Source organism: Rhagoletis pomonella, unplaced genomic scaffold (assembly GCF_013731165.1).
Source record: "Rhagoletis pomonella isolate Grant_MI unplaced genomic scaffold, Rhpom_1.0 Rhpom_scaffold_00006, whole genome shotgun sequence".
NCBI classification, from domain to species: domain Eukaryota; kingdom Metazoa; phylum Arthropoda; class Insecta; order Diptera; family Tephritidae; genus Rhagoletis; species Rhagoletis pomonella.
In genome coordinates, this window is record NW_023458560.1 from 82,020,031 (window position 1) to 82,033,422 (window position 13,392).

Below are 13,392 nucleotides of genomic sequence, written 5' to 3' on the forward strand. Positions count from 1 at the left end.
AAACATTTGACAGGAAATTCTAGTTTCGCCGCAAATCTATGTATGTATGTAAATTTATTCGTGAAGAGCCTTGGAGTCAAATGGTTACGCGAATCTTTTTATAACACTTTAGAGCCCTACTGTCCGTCCTAATTGTTCGCACCGGTGCACAAAACGCACTGAAACGCACTTGGCGCAGTGAAAAGTGCAACGCGCAACATGGACACGAACATCCGCCAACCGTCGATTGCTGAGGCACTATTCTCACGTGGTATGTGTACATGCATATGCATGTATGTATATGTATGTAATAAACATAAGTATGTATGCAGGTTTGTTGTTTAAAAACTGCCAAGAGAGCTTGGCTATGTGCATACGAGTGATTGAGGTGCAGCCGCGGTCAAGTTATTAAAACCGACAAAAATGTGCTATAAATCATATAAAAAATTAGCTGTTAGCTTTTATTATTTTATCATTAACAGGTCTATTCTGCGCTGGTAAAATAAAAGTTTTGTAACCGGTAAATAAAGGTCCTGTCAACAAAGGTCCTGGTAACAAAGTATTTCCCCGTGAAATATGCAACGCCAGAATTTCCACAATTCTTCATAGCTGAATTGGCAACATATGTATATTGGTAGTAAAATTTTCCGGTTAAAAAATCTTCGGTAACGTGCAGAATAGACCAGTAAGCCTCGGAAATGTACGGCCTCGTAAATGAGCAGGCGAAAATATGGTAAACTTATACGGACGATAAGCTCAAGTCAAAACAATCGTTTTTCCCAAACAAGTTTCTCAATTTTATATGTTATACATTTGTTGGTATAATTTTCTAAATAAACTGAAAAACTAGTCAATAGTTTGAGCCCAATTAACATCACCGCCAGGGCCGACAATTTTAAGCGTTTGCTTGGAATTTGCTTATTTTACTTATTCAGGGTTTCCAAGCTCAATTTTAACAACCATGCATATATTGTTTATTTTGATGGATAAAGTACGGATCTCTTAAGTAACGGTTGAGAAAAAAATTGTTATTATTCCGTGTGTGTGAATAATAAGTGTCCATGGAATTTCGACATCTCATATTTCAAAGCCTGCGGTCTTACTCTTTCCTCATGAAAAACTTTAGAAACCCTTAGTGGAAAGCTTAACAAATTTCTTAAGATCTCCGTACTGCTGAAGAAAATTTTCCTCAATAAATTTTTCTTGAGCATTTCTTACGCTTTTTCATATGGAGTTATAGTTGTTGGGATCTTGAGATTTAGATAAAACTATTAACAGTAAAGATAGCTTTTATTTAGAAAAGTGTTATTTGTAACAAAAGTAAACTAAAAAAAATCAGTGGAAAATTCTCGTTTGGTCTTATTTTAACGTGTGTCAAGTTAGCACTACACTTTTCGAAATTGGTAAAGTTAACTACCGCATTAATTTTAGTGTTTTTGAGGTAAATTTGTTGTGGAAAGAAAAAATTTGTAGCTCTCGTTTTTTAAGAAAAAATGGTATGTAGTGCTAACTTGACACCATGCACCATTGACGACAGAATTGAGATATTGAAAAGCTTACAACGGCATTAATTGTAGCTTTTTTGTTGTAAATTTGATGTAGAAAGAAAAAAGTTGTAGCTTTCGTTTTTTAGGAAAAAGTGGTATGTAGTGCTAGCTTGACACCATGCACCATTGTCGACAGAATTGACACATGACAACATGGTGTGATAGCTATTTATCGTCCAAATGCCCAAAAAAGTTACTTGACACACGTTGGATGGTTTACAAAAATTTTTAATTACTGATTATAATAAATTTACGAAAAAGATGCATTCTTTTAAATTTTAGCTGCCTGTCAATCCATAAGGGATCAATGTTTACCACGCACCAACGAAACAAGCATGCGTTTTTTCGTACCAGGAGAAAGCATCGAAAGCCTATACCTTATGAATGCATAAGAGCCCTGCAGTAAAATTTAGAGACAGTTTGGCAAGGCGCTAGTTCCGAACTACATATCTCAGAACTATCTCTGGACTAGTGCGAAAGGAATGCAGAGCGAGACAGTTGAAACTTGCTGTATAAATGTGCAAATGCTCACTACTCGTACAATACGAAAGTAGCTCAGCGAGAGGACCTCCGACTCAACTATCGTTAGTCGCGAGTTCAAATCGCGGTGGAGGCAGTTGTGAGTTTTCAAATTTAATGAACACCAATTTGAAGCGTGCAGCTTACAATATTTTTTTTTTTAATAAAATATGTAAGAAAAATGGAAGCTGTACAAGAAAAGAAAAATCGAAAAAATATCCAAAAATCGAATCTCAAATAGAGATAGAATAGAGTCGAGATAGGTAGTAACTGACCCTCTATGAATGTCGTTGATGGCTCGTCTGTATGTCGTCGGGTCCAATGGCTGGTCTACGTATTGTTGGACTGCGTCCTTGTACACGAATAGGTGCCCCCTGACGTGCCTGGTCTGTTAGGGTGTTCACTTCTGTGACACCCCACCAGAAATTGCTTACAGAGCATTTTGTTGTGTTCCCTTACGGGGAGCACTTGGGCCTCGCTGTGCAGGTGGTGCTCAGGCGTCATCAGAAGGCACCCAGTCGCTGTCCGGAGTGCGGCGTTCTGACAAGTCTGCAGCTTCGTCCACTGCGTCCAACTATTCCCCGGCGTCCAAACTGGCGCAGCATAGTTTAGAACCGGCCGGCCAATTGCCTTGTATGTTGCCAGCAACGTTTCTTTGTCTTTGCCCCAAGTGCTGCCGGCGAGCGACTTGAGGACCTTGTTGCAGCTCTGTACTTCATTGACAATTGCGGTTGTGTGCGTGGAGTAGGAAAGCAGGCTATCGAAGGTGACCCAAAAGATTTTCGGGTTATTTACAGTCGGTATTGGTGTGCCATCGACGTGTATACCTAACTCTAGCCTGACCTCCTTCGTCCAGGTGGTGAAGAGGGTCGCCGTTGATTTCATTGGGGAGAGTGTTAGGCTCCTTGCAGTGAAGAAGCGAGAAAGGCTGGAGAGATAGTCGTTCACTTTTGAGCAGAGGTCATCAATTCCATTCCCGGACGCCAAAATCGAGCAATCGTCAGCGTATGAGATCAGGGAAACTCCCTCAGGTGGTTGGGGAAGTTTCGAGATGTAGAAGTTAAATAGTAAGGGGGAGAGAACACCACCTTGTGGAACCCCTTGTTTAATCCTTCTTGGTTTCGAGGTTTGATCTCGGAAGATTACTGACGACTGTCGACCACTCATATAATTCGCCGACCATCGCTTCAGTCCCTGTGGGAGTGAGGAGGCGTCGATGTCTTCTAGTAGCGTGGAATGGCAGACGGTGTCAAACGCCTTTGACAAGTCCAGCGCTACTAGGACCGTTCTCTCACAGGGGCGGTTTCGATTTAGGCCACGAGTTATTTGTGTGTTTATGGCGTTAAGTGCTGTTGTTGTGCTGTGCACTTTACGGAATCCGTGCTGGTGGTGGAGTAGTAGGGCCTCAAGCGTCTTCGCTACCGGGGAAAGGAGCGTTATCGGGCGATAAGAGTCTCCTTTGTTGGCGGGCTTCCCCGGTTTCAGCAGTGGGACCACTCTCCCTGATTTCCACACATCAGGAATGATGAGAGTGGCCATGGACAGGTTGAGGACCTCCGTTAGGTAAGCTACTCCCTTAGGCCCTAAATGTTTTAGCATCAGCATACAGATTCCGTCGGGTCCAATGGCTTTGGAGGCTTTCGCCTTCCCGATGGCCCCCTTCACTTCACAGCTGGTGAAAACAAGTGGTGCACTGTTTTTTGGCAGCTTGTGCAGCCTCCTGGTGCAGTGTGAATTGCCTACTAAAGTAGGCTGCGCATTTCTTCGGGTCCGACGAAGCGCGACCTTCGAAAGAGATTTCCACTCTGTCATCACGCTTCGTTGGGTTGGACAGGGACCTCACGGTTGACCAGAGCTTACTCACACCAGATGTGAAGTTACAGGCCTTCAATTGCTCCTCCCACTTTTTCCGCTTATGCTGATTTACCAGTTGCCGAATCTCCAAATTAAGGTCCCTCAGACGGGGGTCCCCGGGGTCGACCTGGCGTAGGTGGTCACGCTCGTTTGCTAGTACAGCTGCTTCGGCCGGGAAATTTGGGCGGACTTCCGCGATGCGTCCGGGCGGGATGAAGCGAGCCGCTGCGGTAGTGACTACCCTGCGGAACTGGCGTTCGCCAGTGTGTATGTTTGTGGGTGTGGGAAGGGCGGCGAAGCTGATCTCGGTGACTTCCGCGAAGCCGTCCCAATCAGCTTTGTTGAAGTTGGTGGAGGTTCGGTGGTGCGCGGGAGCAAAGTCGGTGGGCTTATTGATCGAGATGACTATGGGTAGATGGTCTGATGCTAGTGTTAGCATAGGTCGCCATGAGATGCTATTGATCAAACCAGTGCTAGCAATTGTTAGGTCTGGCGAGCTGCTGCAGCTACCCATAATCCTGGTGGGGGCGTCGTCGTTCATGGTGCAGAATGTCTAATCTTCTATCTGCTCAGCCAAAAGGTTTCCCCTACGATCATTGGCCATCCTTGAGTGCCATAGATCGTGGTGCGCGTTGAAGTCACCTACTACCATTCGGTTTTCACCTCTGAGTAGCGCACCTATGTCAGGGTGATATCCTGCCGGGCAGCACGTGACAAGGGGTATATAAACGTTGAATATTTCGAGCTCGACTACGCCTGACCGGACAGCTATGCCCTGACATTCTAGGGTGGTGTCCCTCGGGTCGATGTCTTCTTCGATAAGCCGATACTGCACTGTGTGGTGTAAGATGAACGCTAGTCCGCCACCATTATCTCGCTCGCGATCTTTACGGAGATCATTGTAGGCGGCGCAACCCAATAGAGTTGAGTTGCTGTGCAACTTCGTTTCTTGGACCGCAGCTATCAATATGCCATGCCGACCCATAACGACTACTATCTCCTCAATATTGCTCTGGAGTCCGTTGCAGTTGAGTTGTAGGAGTTTCGTATGCCTTGGGAGGCTGGTCGCGATACGGGGGGTGAGGGAGGAGTGAGGTCTACCTTGGGCCTGTTGCATCTGACGCGCTTGCTGTTGCTGCCTGTTGGTAGGTGGCTGCAATGGGGGCGCTGTTGTCTGCGTCAGTGGCGCTTTGCAGCATGGGGCGCTGTAGTAGGCTCGTAGACCGGAGCATAGGCGGAAGTGACACCAGCCTAGGCACGAGTTGCATTTGACCGATGTCACGTTCCGATATATTCTGCTCCGGCATACGGTGCAGGTGGTGTGTGCAACCAAGAGCTGCTGGTTAGCTCGCACGCGCGAGTTAGACAGGCCGGTAGACTGTGGGGGAGCGAGGTTTGCTGCTGCCCAGAGGAGCTTCTTGGATCCGTGCAGGCTCTTCGGGTGTTGGGTGTGTTGCGCGAGCGGGTAGCCGTTGAGGCTGATTGTGCCGTTTGGCTTGAGCAGCAGGGAGCCACATAGCTAGTGGTCCCCTCCCGGTGAGACCTAAGACCAGAGCAGGTTCTTAGGTGACTCCATCCGTTGCATGAGTTGCACCTAACCGAAGTGGAGTTTGGATGGAGTCGATTCTGGCAAACACAGCAGAAATACGTTTCTGGTCCGGGGTTGGGCTCTACGCCCGCCCGAAAAAGAAGGATGCGGAGCAATCTGGCTTCAAGATGTTGCTCCATGGACGAACAATGATTGAGGGGTATCGCCGATCTAAGCGGGGTTAGGTCGCCGAAACAACAGCCCTTGGTCGGGTAAAACCCGAGTCATTCCGGTACGTAGAACCGGCTGTCTTGGGAATGCTCAATTCTGTCGTTAATGGTGCATAATGTCAAGTTAGAACTAAATACCATTTTTTCTTAAAAAATGAGACCTACAAATTTCTTCTTTCCACAACAAATTTACAACAAAAACACTAAAATTAATGCGGTAGTTAACTTTTCCAATTTCGAAAAGTGTAGTGCTTACTTGACACACGTAAATCTCAGCCAAATGTCACCTAACTTAATCAGCTGACGACTAGTGTATATAAAAATTATTTTTACATACATACATACAAACATATGTATGCATATAAGTATATATGAACATGCCCTGCAAACCAAAGTTCCCGAAATCTTAACGAAATTTTAAAGAAACTCGGAAATGTGTTTCGAATTCTGTAATGATTTCTTTACGAATTTTCAAAGAAAGTCGTATTAAGGGGTTGACACGAACTCGTAAAGAAATATCTATAGGATTTTTTAACTAAAATTCTAAAAGATTTCTTTAGGAATATTTTGTTAAATTTCTGAATGAAAATTCTAAAGGATTTCTTTAAATATATTTTGTTCAATTTCTAAAGGAAAATTCTAAAAGATCTCTCTAAGAATATTTTTTCAGCATTCTGAAGAAAATTTAGACTAGATTTCTTAAAGAATATTTTGCCAACCTTCTGAAAGAAATTAAACACGGAAATTTTTGGAAATTAATCGCTAAAGTTTATTCGGTTTATATACTATATGAAATGTATGAGAGCGGGATTTCAATTACTATCCGGCTGTTTGCGAGGATAGCGACCAAATATTTACAAAATTCTCGTTTGCCTATGAGGCAGCTAATGTTAGCTACAAAATAATTCATAATAGTTTTCAAGGTTTAAAGTAAATAAATGTACAATAAAGTGATACATATAAATTATAAGCGTTCAAAAGGTAAGTATTTAAAATTTTAGTAAAAGCAAACTATTTCATGGTATAAAGAAGGTAAATACAACATGTTTAAGGTTGATATTTGCTTTGAATGTAAAAATTAGAAAAAAAGTTAAATATAAATTTATAATTCTATTAAGTTTGGACTCATGTCCTCGACAATTGCGGGAAACGGTTAGGTCTGCGGGTTAACTGCATGCTGTAGGTCCTTTGCAGAGTTGAAAAATCGTTTAAGCTTCAGTGTTGTCCAGCTTAGCATTCCCAACTGCAGACACACAGGAATCTGTGAACAAAGTAATCTTATTTAGCTGCATACATATTGTAGGTACGCTAAAATTACGCAAAAACAGGCCATGACACGTAAACTTAATTTTTAACCGACTTCAAAAAAAAATGAGAAGGTTATCAATTCCTCAATAATCGCAATATTAAACTTACCTTTTTGGCTTATTCTTATTTTTTTAATTTTCGGTTGTTATAAATAAACGCGTTTATAGCACAAAATCACAAAGATATACATATCTATATATTTTTTTTTTTGGTGCGTCAGAAGTTTTTTATATTTTCAATGTCGATTGTGACATTATTATAATTACATTAATGATTTTCTTTCGAAATTTCCTAAAAGAATCGAAGTGTGCACAGTACATTTCATCTTAGAAAAGTCGGCAAAAAATCAGAAAAAAAATAATGGAATCTTTACGATTTTCTTCCGCAATTTCGTAAAACAATCGAAGTGTGCACAGTTTATTTCATTTTAGAAAACTCGGCAAAAAATCGGAGGAGATCTTTACGAATTCTTTAAAATTTCTCTACAATTCAGAATACTCTGTAAAAATGGTTTGCAGGGTGCATACATACAGTTGATATAGATGTACTTGTTTTATGGTTTTTATCTACATATTAAACCCCCAAACAAACCTTCAAAGTATCTTCTATTTTCCTTGGTAATTATAATAGGTACTCACGTAGCATTGTCCTTGGGAACGATTTGCTCGGAATCCAATTCTAGTGTCTCTACTTCCATGTCGGATGATTGGTCCTGCTCGTTGTCACTATCTAATACAATCACTTCATCCATCAAAGAGAAGTCACGTAGGAGTTGCTCAACTTCGCTGTTCCAATTTTACGCCTAAATAATAATAAAAAATATGTTGAAGCAACCGATTAAGACGAACGCGAATTTACGAACGTCCAGAAGCAAAAAAATTTAGAAACACGCGTGTGCGAACTTCGACTACCGATTTTCAACTTGTAGATAATTATCGGCAAAGGAACGATTTGCAATTATAAACACTACACGAAGAATATGATATGACCACAATATACCAATACTCCAAAATTTCCTCTATATTTTAAGACCAAACAATTTTTTTTTTTTACTTTCTTTGGGTTTCTTTCAAACAACTTTTTCTCACAATATTTATAAGCAAAACGAAAAAGAAAAAATTTCGAGCCACTCTACACGTAGGAATGGCCACGATTAATCGTTTGACTGTAATAATCGATTGGTGGGATATATTTACGATTTAATACTAGCTTTGTTTCTTAACAGATAATTATCACAGATTATGACTGGATTCTGCTGGAAAGCCAAGAATGATAGAATACAAGATTGCGCCGTCCTGGGCGTTGACATTTGTGTACCACACGTAAACAAAGAATAGAGCGAAAAGAAGAACGAGTTGAAACTGCCAAAGCAGTTCACTTTACAGCGAAAAACGTGTTTTAATTTTGCTAATTGCGAAAATATTGCATTTTTCAACTAATCTATAAGAGAACAGTGAATATTTTAGTGCACTCCATTGCTTTGCAATTTAGGCTGCTTCAGCAAACGTTTTAGTGCACTCCATTGCTTTGCAATTAAGGCTGCTGCAGAAAACTGCGGCAGCATCTCAGCTGGATTGATTGGTTAACTTGCTAATGGAGGCTGCTTGGAGCAGAAGCAAAATCATTGTGAGGAAATGCTGTTAATGTATTAATAAAGAAACATTTCGAGAACGGCTTTGCCGTGCCCTATGTACACAAAATGCAGCGATTCGTTCCCGCGCTACACTTGCATCTACGCTTCTTGCATCTTGACGGCTGTCGCAATTTAACACACATCACTTCATTGTATTAGTTTTTACGCAGTCTGCATCTCAAAAATCACTCACAAATTGCAAATTAACACAATTTAAACTGATTTTTCACTTATAACTCAAATTTCTCTAACGCTGATTTGTAAACAAAGGTTTATTTACAAGTTACCACAAGTGTCAAAATCGGCAAAACCAAAGTAGCGGTACCACTGACGGCGCCACCTTTGTTCGCTGCACCGTGCTGGAAAGCGTTTCTTAACCAGTGTTGCCAGAACTTTTTGGGCCGACCGGCTAGATTGGCAAAAAAAAGCGGCTAAAAACGGCTTAAATGTTTTAGTGAAATTTCACATAGACTCTGGCAAAAAACGGCTAAAATGTTTTAGTGAAAATCCACATGCTTTATTTAAATAAATCGCAAGAAACGAAAGACTAGTTAACACCATTAATTTATATCGAGTGTATATTCCTCATCATCAAATGAATCACTATTGTATATATCACCTGAATTCATTAATTTTAAGAGATCGTCATCTACAGTAAAATTATGGCAGCATTTTTCTTCACGTTTTAAACCGTATCTTATATTTAAAATAGCGTTTAACGTTTTAACGCACATTGGATTTCTGTGCTTAGTTTTTATTATATTCATTGAACTAAATATTCGCTCTACTTCTGCATTACTTATAGGGAAAACAAGAAAACTAGGTTGCAAAGGTCAGCAAAAGGGTTTTCTCCTAGGGCATTTCGAAATTGATAAACTTCGGCCCAAAATTTTACAGTTGAGTCTAAATTACTCCAGGTATGTAACGTTAACCGTTGCCATTGCATCTCTATGGATGTTTTTTTGTCGGCATTATATTTGTGTTTTTGTTGCTGTAGTTGAACAAATACTTTTGGTTTAATTACTCTTAATGCATTTCCAACCGAAAAAAGGCATTTTTTTTAGTTTGGCAATATTTGTAGGGAGGCGTTGGCGTATTTCCTTTATTAAAGTGATAATAAAATAGCGACCATTTTCTCGAATTATTTTCTCGGCTTCGTGGTCAAAAGCGTTTGTGCTTACTTTTGTTTTTAAATACTCTTCAAAACTGTGATAAAACTGAGGAAATGGAGCAAGGTATGGTTCCAACGGGGAGCATATAGGATCAAATGTGTCCGCGCTAATAACCACTAGGCAGCATAGATGCGAAAGTAAAACATTGAGTTCATTAAAAATCTTCATTGGGTCTGCATTATTGCTTTCGAAAAACTTGTTTACTTTTTGCACCTGAAAATTAGGCAAATAGTAAAATCGGCTAAAAACGGCTAACTTTTTTTTACAAACCGGCTAACAAATCGGCTGCCGGCTAGATCAAATTTTCTCCGGCTAGTTGCTATCAAAACCGGCTAAATCTAGCCGGAAAACGGCTAAAATGGCAACGCTGTTCTTAATACAAAAAATTTGCAGAAGAGAGCCAAAAAGAGAGCATAAAAACCCGAGAGAGCTGCAAATGTTTGCTAGCGAAATTTCTGCCAACAGAAACTTGCAGTCATATGTTTAACTCGAATCGAATTCGGGTTCAGCGAACCCTAAAACCCCTGAGTAACGATTTTCAAGCGAATGCGACGAATTTTACAAAAAGTGTCCGCCATATTGGATCCGCCATTTTGAATTTTGAAAAAATAATATCATATTCGTAATTAGCGACCCCGAAAACCCCCGAGTAACGAGTTTCAAACGAATCCGATGAATTTTTCCAAAAGGTGTCCGCCATATTGGTTTTCTGGGGTTATATCAAAACCCTGAACTGATGGGGTTAAATGGACCTCGGATTCGGATTCAGCGACCCCAAAAACATAAAATACACATAGTGAGACCTTTGGGTCAGAACACAAATTTTTTTTTGGGTGGCTCTGTTAGCACAGATTTTGACTGGATTCTGCTGGAAAGCGTTTCTTAGGCCCTGTGCCAATTGATAGAAAATAGAAATATTGACGGATCAAAGTAAAAATTTGACACTTCTCGTGGTGAATACGAACGTCAAAATTTTACCTAGCTCATGGGGCTAGGTAAAATTTTGACAGCTTATAACCATGTATACACATAATATTGCTTGGCGGTAATAAGGAGTGAACATAAAAATGAAAGCTGAAACAGCATAAAAGAAGCTTACGTTACTTGCAAATTATAAAATAAATATAAATTTTAAAAATTTCAGCAACACACAAAAATAGAGCTTTCGAACGAGCGTTTGTTTGGTTTTTCAACTGTCAAAATTTTACTTTGCATTTGGCACAGCAAAATTCAATTTATTTGTACACCATAGCAAATTTTTCCACCCCGTCTCACCGCGGAGAAAAAAGTTACCGATTGGCACAGGCCCTTAACACAAAAAATTTGCAGAAGAGAGCCAAAAGGAGAGCATAAAAACCCGAGAGAGCTGCAAATTTTTGCTGGCGAAATTTCTGCCAACAGAAATTTGCAGTCATATGTTTAAAACGCAGCTGATCAAAACGCACAAGGAAAAAGTTGGCAAGTTTATTTTACTTCGTTTTAATAAAACAAAATGAGTGCATCGTTATCAAAACACATTGAAAAATTGCAGAATGTAAGGATTTGTACATGCATTTGAAGATGTTTGTGTGTGTGTATACTGTGATTTCAAATTTCTGGTAGTTTTCGTTTCTTCACTTTTTCCTCTTTCGATCTCTTTGTGCGTGAAATTATACCCTTCTCCAATCTTCTATCAAGAGCTGTAAAAAGTTAAGAAACACTCCTTATATCAAGGAATTACTTTTGATAAATCGATTTTTAGTAGAGAAATGGTAATATGGAGTTTACATCAGTGGATACAACATCCAACTCTCTGCAAGCAACAATCGTCGGGTGAAAACGGCTGTTGAACTAAAGGGCCATTCACATACAACTTTCCTCGCTTTGCTTGACTTTCAAAGTTTGACAACAAAGCGCGAAACGCAGAAGGTATGCTACGATAAACGCTTTGACAGCTTTTGCGTTCTCCTTTTCCTCCATATTTTTTATCTGTAAAATAGATAGCAATATAATAATATGCATTAATAACAGCAATAAAAATTCCTATTTACCCTATTTTTGTCATTAAATGCATATGCAAGCGCATAAGAAAAGATAAATGTAGACAGCTGTTTCAGCTAAGGCTAGGCCCAGGAAGTGCGCTATTCGACAGGGTCTGTTCATGAGGACAGGGGCGTTAGTTGGGTGGGGTTCTCGGTGCATGTGAAGAAGTGCTGTGCGTCATGTGGCGACCCTCCAAATGCCGGGCATGGGTTGGACGCACCCTCATTAATACTGCTCAGGTATGAGTTTAGCCTGCTGCAATAGCTGACGGGTCCAGAGGTTGTTTGATGAATCTCTGGACTTCGTCCGTCAGTTCATAGATATGCCTCTTGACATACCTTGGCGAGGGCTCTTCTGAAAGCAGCTTTTTGTTTCGATGACCACGTCTGTAGCTCCCCACAAGAAACTGCTTGAAGAGCATTGTTTTGTGCTCCTTGATTCGGAGCTAGGCCCAGATAGTCGTGAAGGTGCTGTTGTTAGAATGCGTCCGAAGTGCCGTATTTTTGCAGGTCTGTAACTTCATCCACTGCGTCCTGTTAGTCCCAGGTGACCACACGGGCACTGCATAGTTTACAACCGGCTGGGCAATTGCCCCAAGTGCTGCCGGTCAGCGACTTGAGAACATTGTTGCGGCTCTGTACTTTGTTAACAATTGCGGTTGTATGCGCCGAGAATAAGATTAGACTGTCGCAGATGACTACGAGGATTTCGGGGTTATTCACCGTCGGTATTGTTACGCCATCGAGTTGTAGTCTGACCTCCTCCGTCCAAGTGGGGAATAGGGTTGCCGAGGCTTTCGCAGGGGATAGGGCAAGGCTCCTTGCACTGAAGAAGCGAGAAAGCTCGGCGAGATAACCGTTTACTTTCGAGCACAAGTCATCAATTCCATTCCCAGACCCATAATCGGGAAATCGTGAGCTTAAGGGACAATAGTGGCTCCCTCTAGTGGTTGAGGGAGCTTTGAAATATAAGGTTCTTTCTCTGATGATCTGGACCGGATCCGATAAATAGAGAATAAGCGAAAAGTTTGCTCTCAAAAGTGGAACCTAGTCCAGAAGTACAGGAACGCAAAAAACCACATTTCGTGCTTAGAAACAGCTGATTCACGTTGTTTTTGTTTTTGTCCTATCAATGTAAAAACTTTTTTTTAAGTATACAGTTGACACTTTATACATTTTTACCCGGAGAAAACGTCCGGGCTGTTTCGTGCGGGAAGAAGAAGACACTTACGATCCAATACGTTCCAATTTTCGCTCTTTATTACCCATTTGTTGAGTACGGGCATGATACGGGCCATTGAGATTTTTTGACGTTTGCTAGCATTTTGATTAAACTCTCTCGAATTGATTCAAATGTAAAATAAATTCAAAATAAACAAATGAAATTTAAAGAAGAAAAATGAGTTGCTTCTTCAAAGGCTGCGAAAATTCCGTTGTCGTCTGCAAACAAAGCAATATCAAGTTTTTTAGTTCCCGCAATTACCGTATTGTGGCGAATACTTCGGAAACACAAAGCGAACAACGAGAAATAGGCAGAATGACGTAGAATGTTCTACAAAGAGAAACGTCAAGTTGGATGAACACTGCGAACAGCGAGAGAA

The 13,392-nt window shown here is 40.8% G+C and overlaps 2 protein-coding genes across 5 annotated transcripts in view; one reads left to right on the forward strand and one right to left on the reverse strand.

Moving 5' to 3' along the window:
• The window catches only part of LOC118741479 (dnaJ homolog subfamily C member 7-like), a 38,536-nt gene extending 30,416 nt beyond the window's left edge, over window positions 1-8,120 (reverse strand). The window contains exons 1-2 of one of the 4 annotated variants that reach the window (XM_036473474.1): window positions 7,965-8,120; window positions 7,604-7,767 (exon numbers count right to left, since the gene is read on the reverse strand). In XM_036473474.1, the coding sequence (XP_036329367.1) occupies window positions 7,604-7,716 (113 nt within the window). In that variant the 5' untranslated portion in view covers window positions 7,717-7,767; window positions 7,965-8,120. Of the gene's footprint in view, window positions 1-7,603; window positions 7,768-7,867 lie in introns of all 4 variants that reach the window. The other 3 variants (XM_036473472.1, XM_036473471.1, XM_036473475.1) reach the window with 3 other exon arrangements.
• LOC118741473 overlaps window positions 1-13,392 on the forward strand; it is a 231,099-nt gene that overhangs the window by 82,390 nt on the left and 135,317 nt on the right. The gene's annotated exons all lie outside the window — the stretch shown is intronic.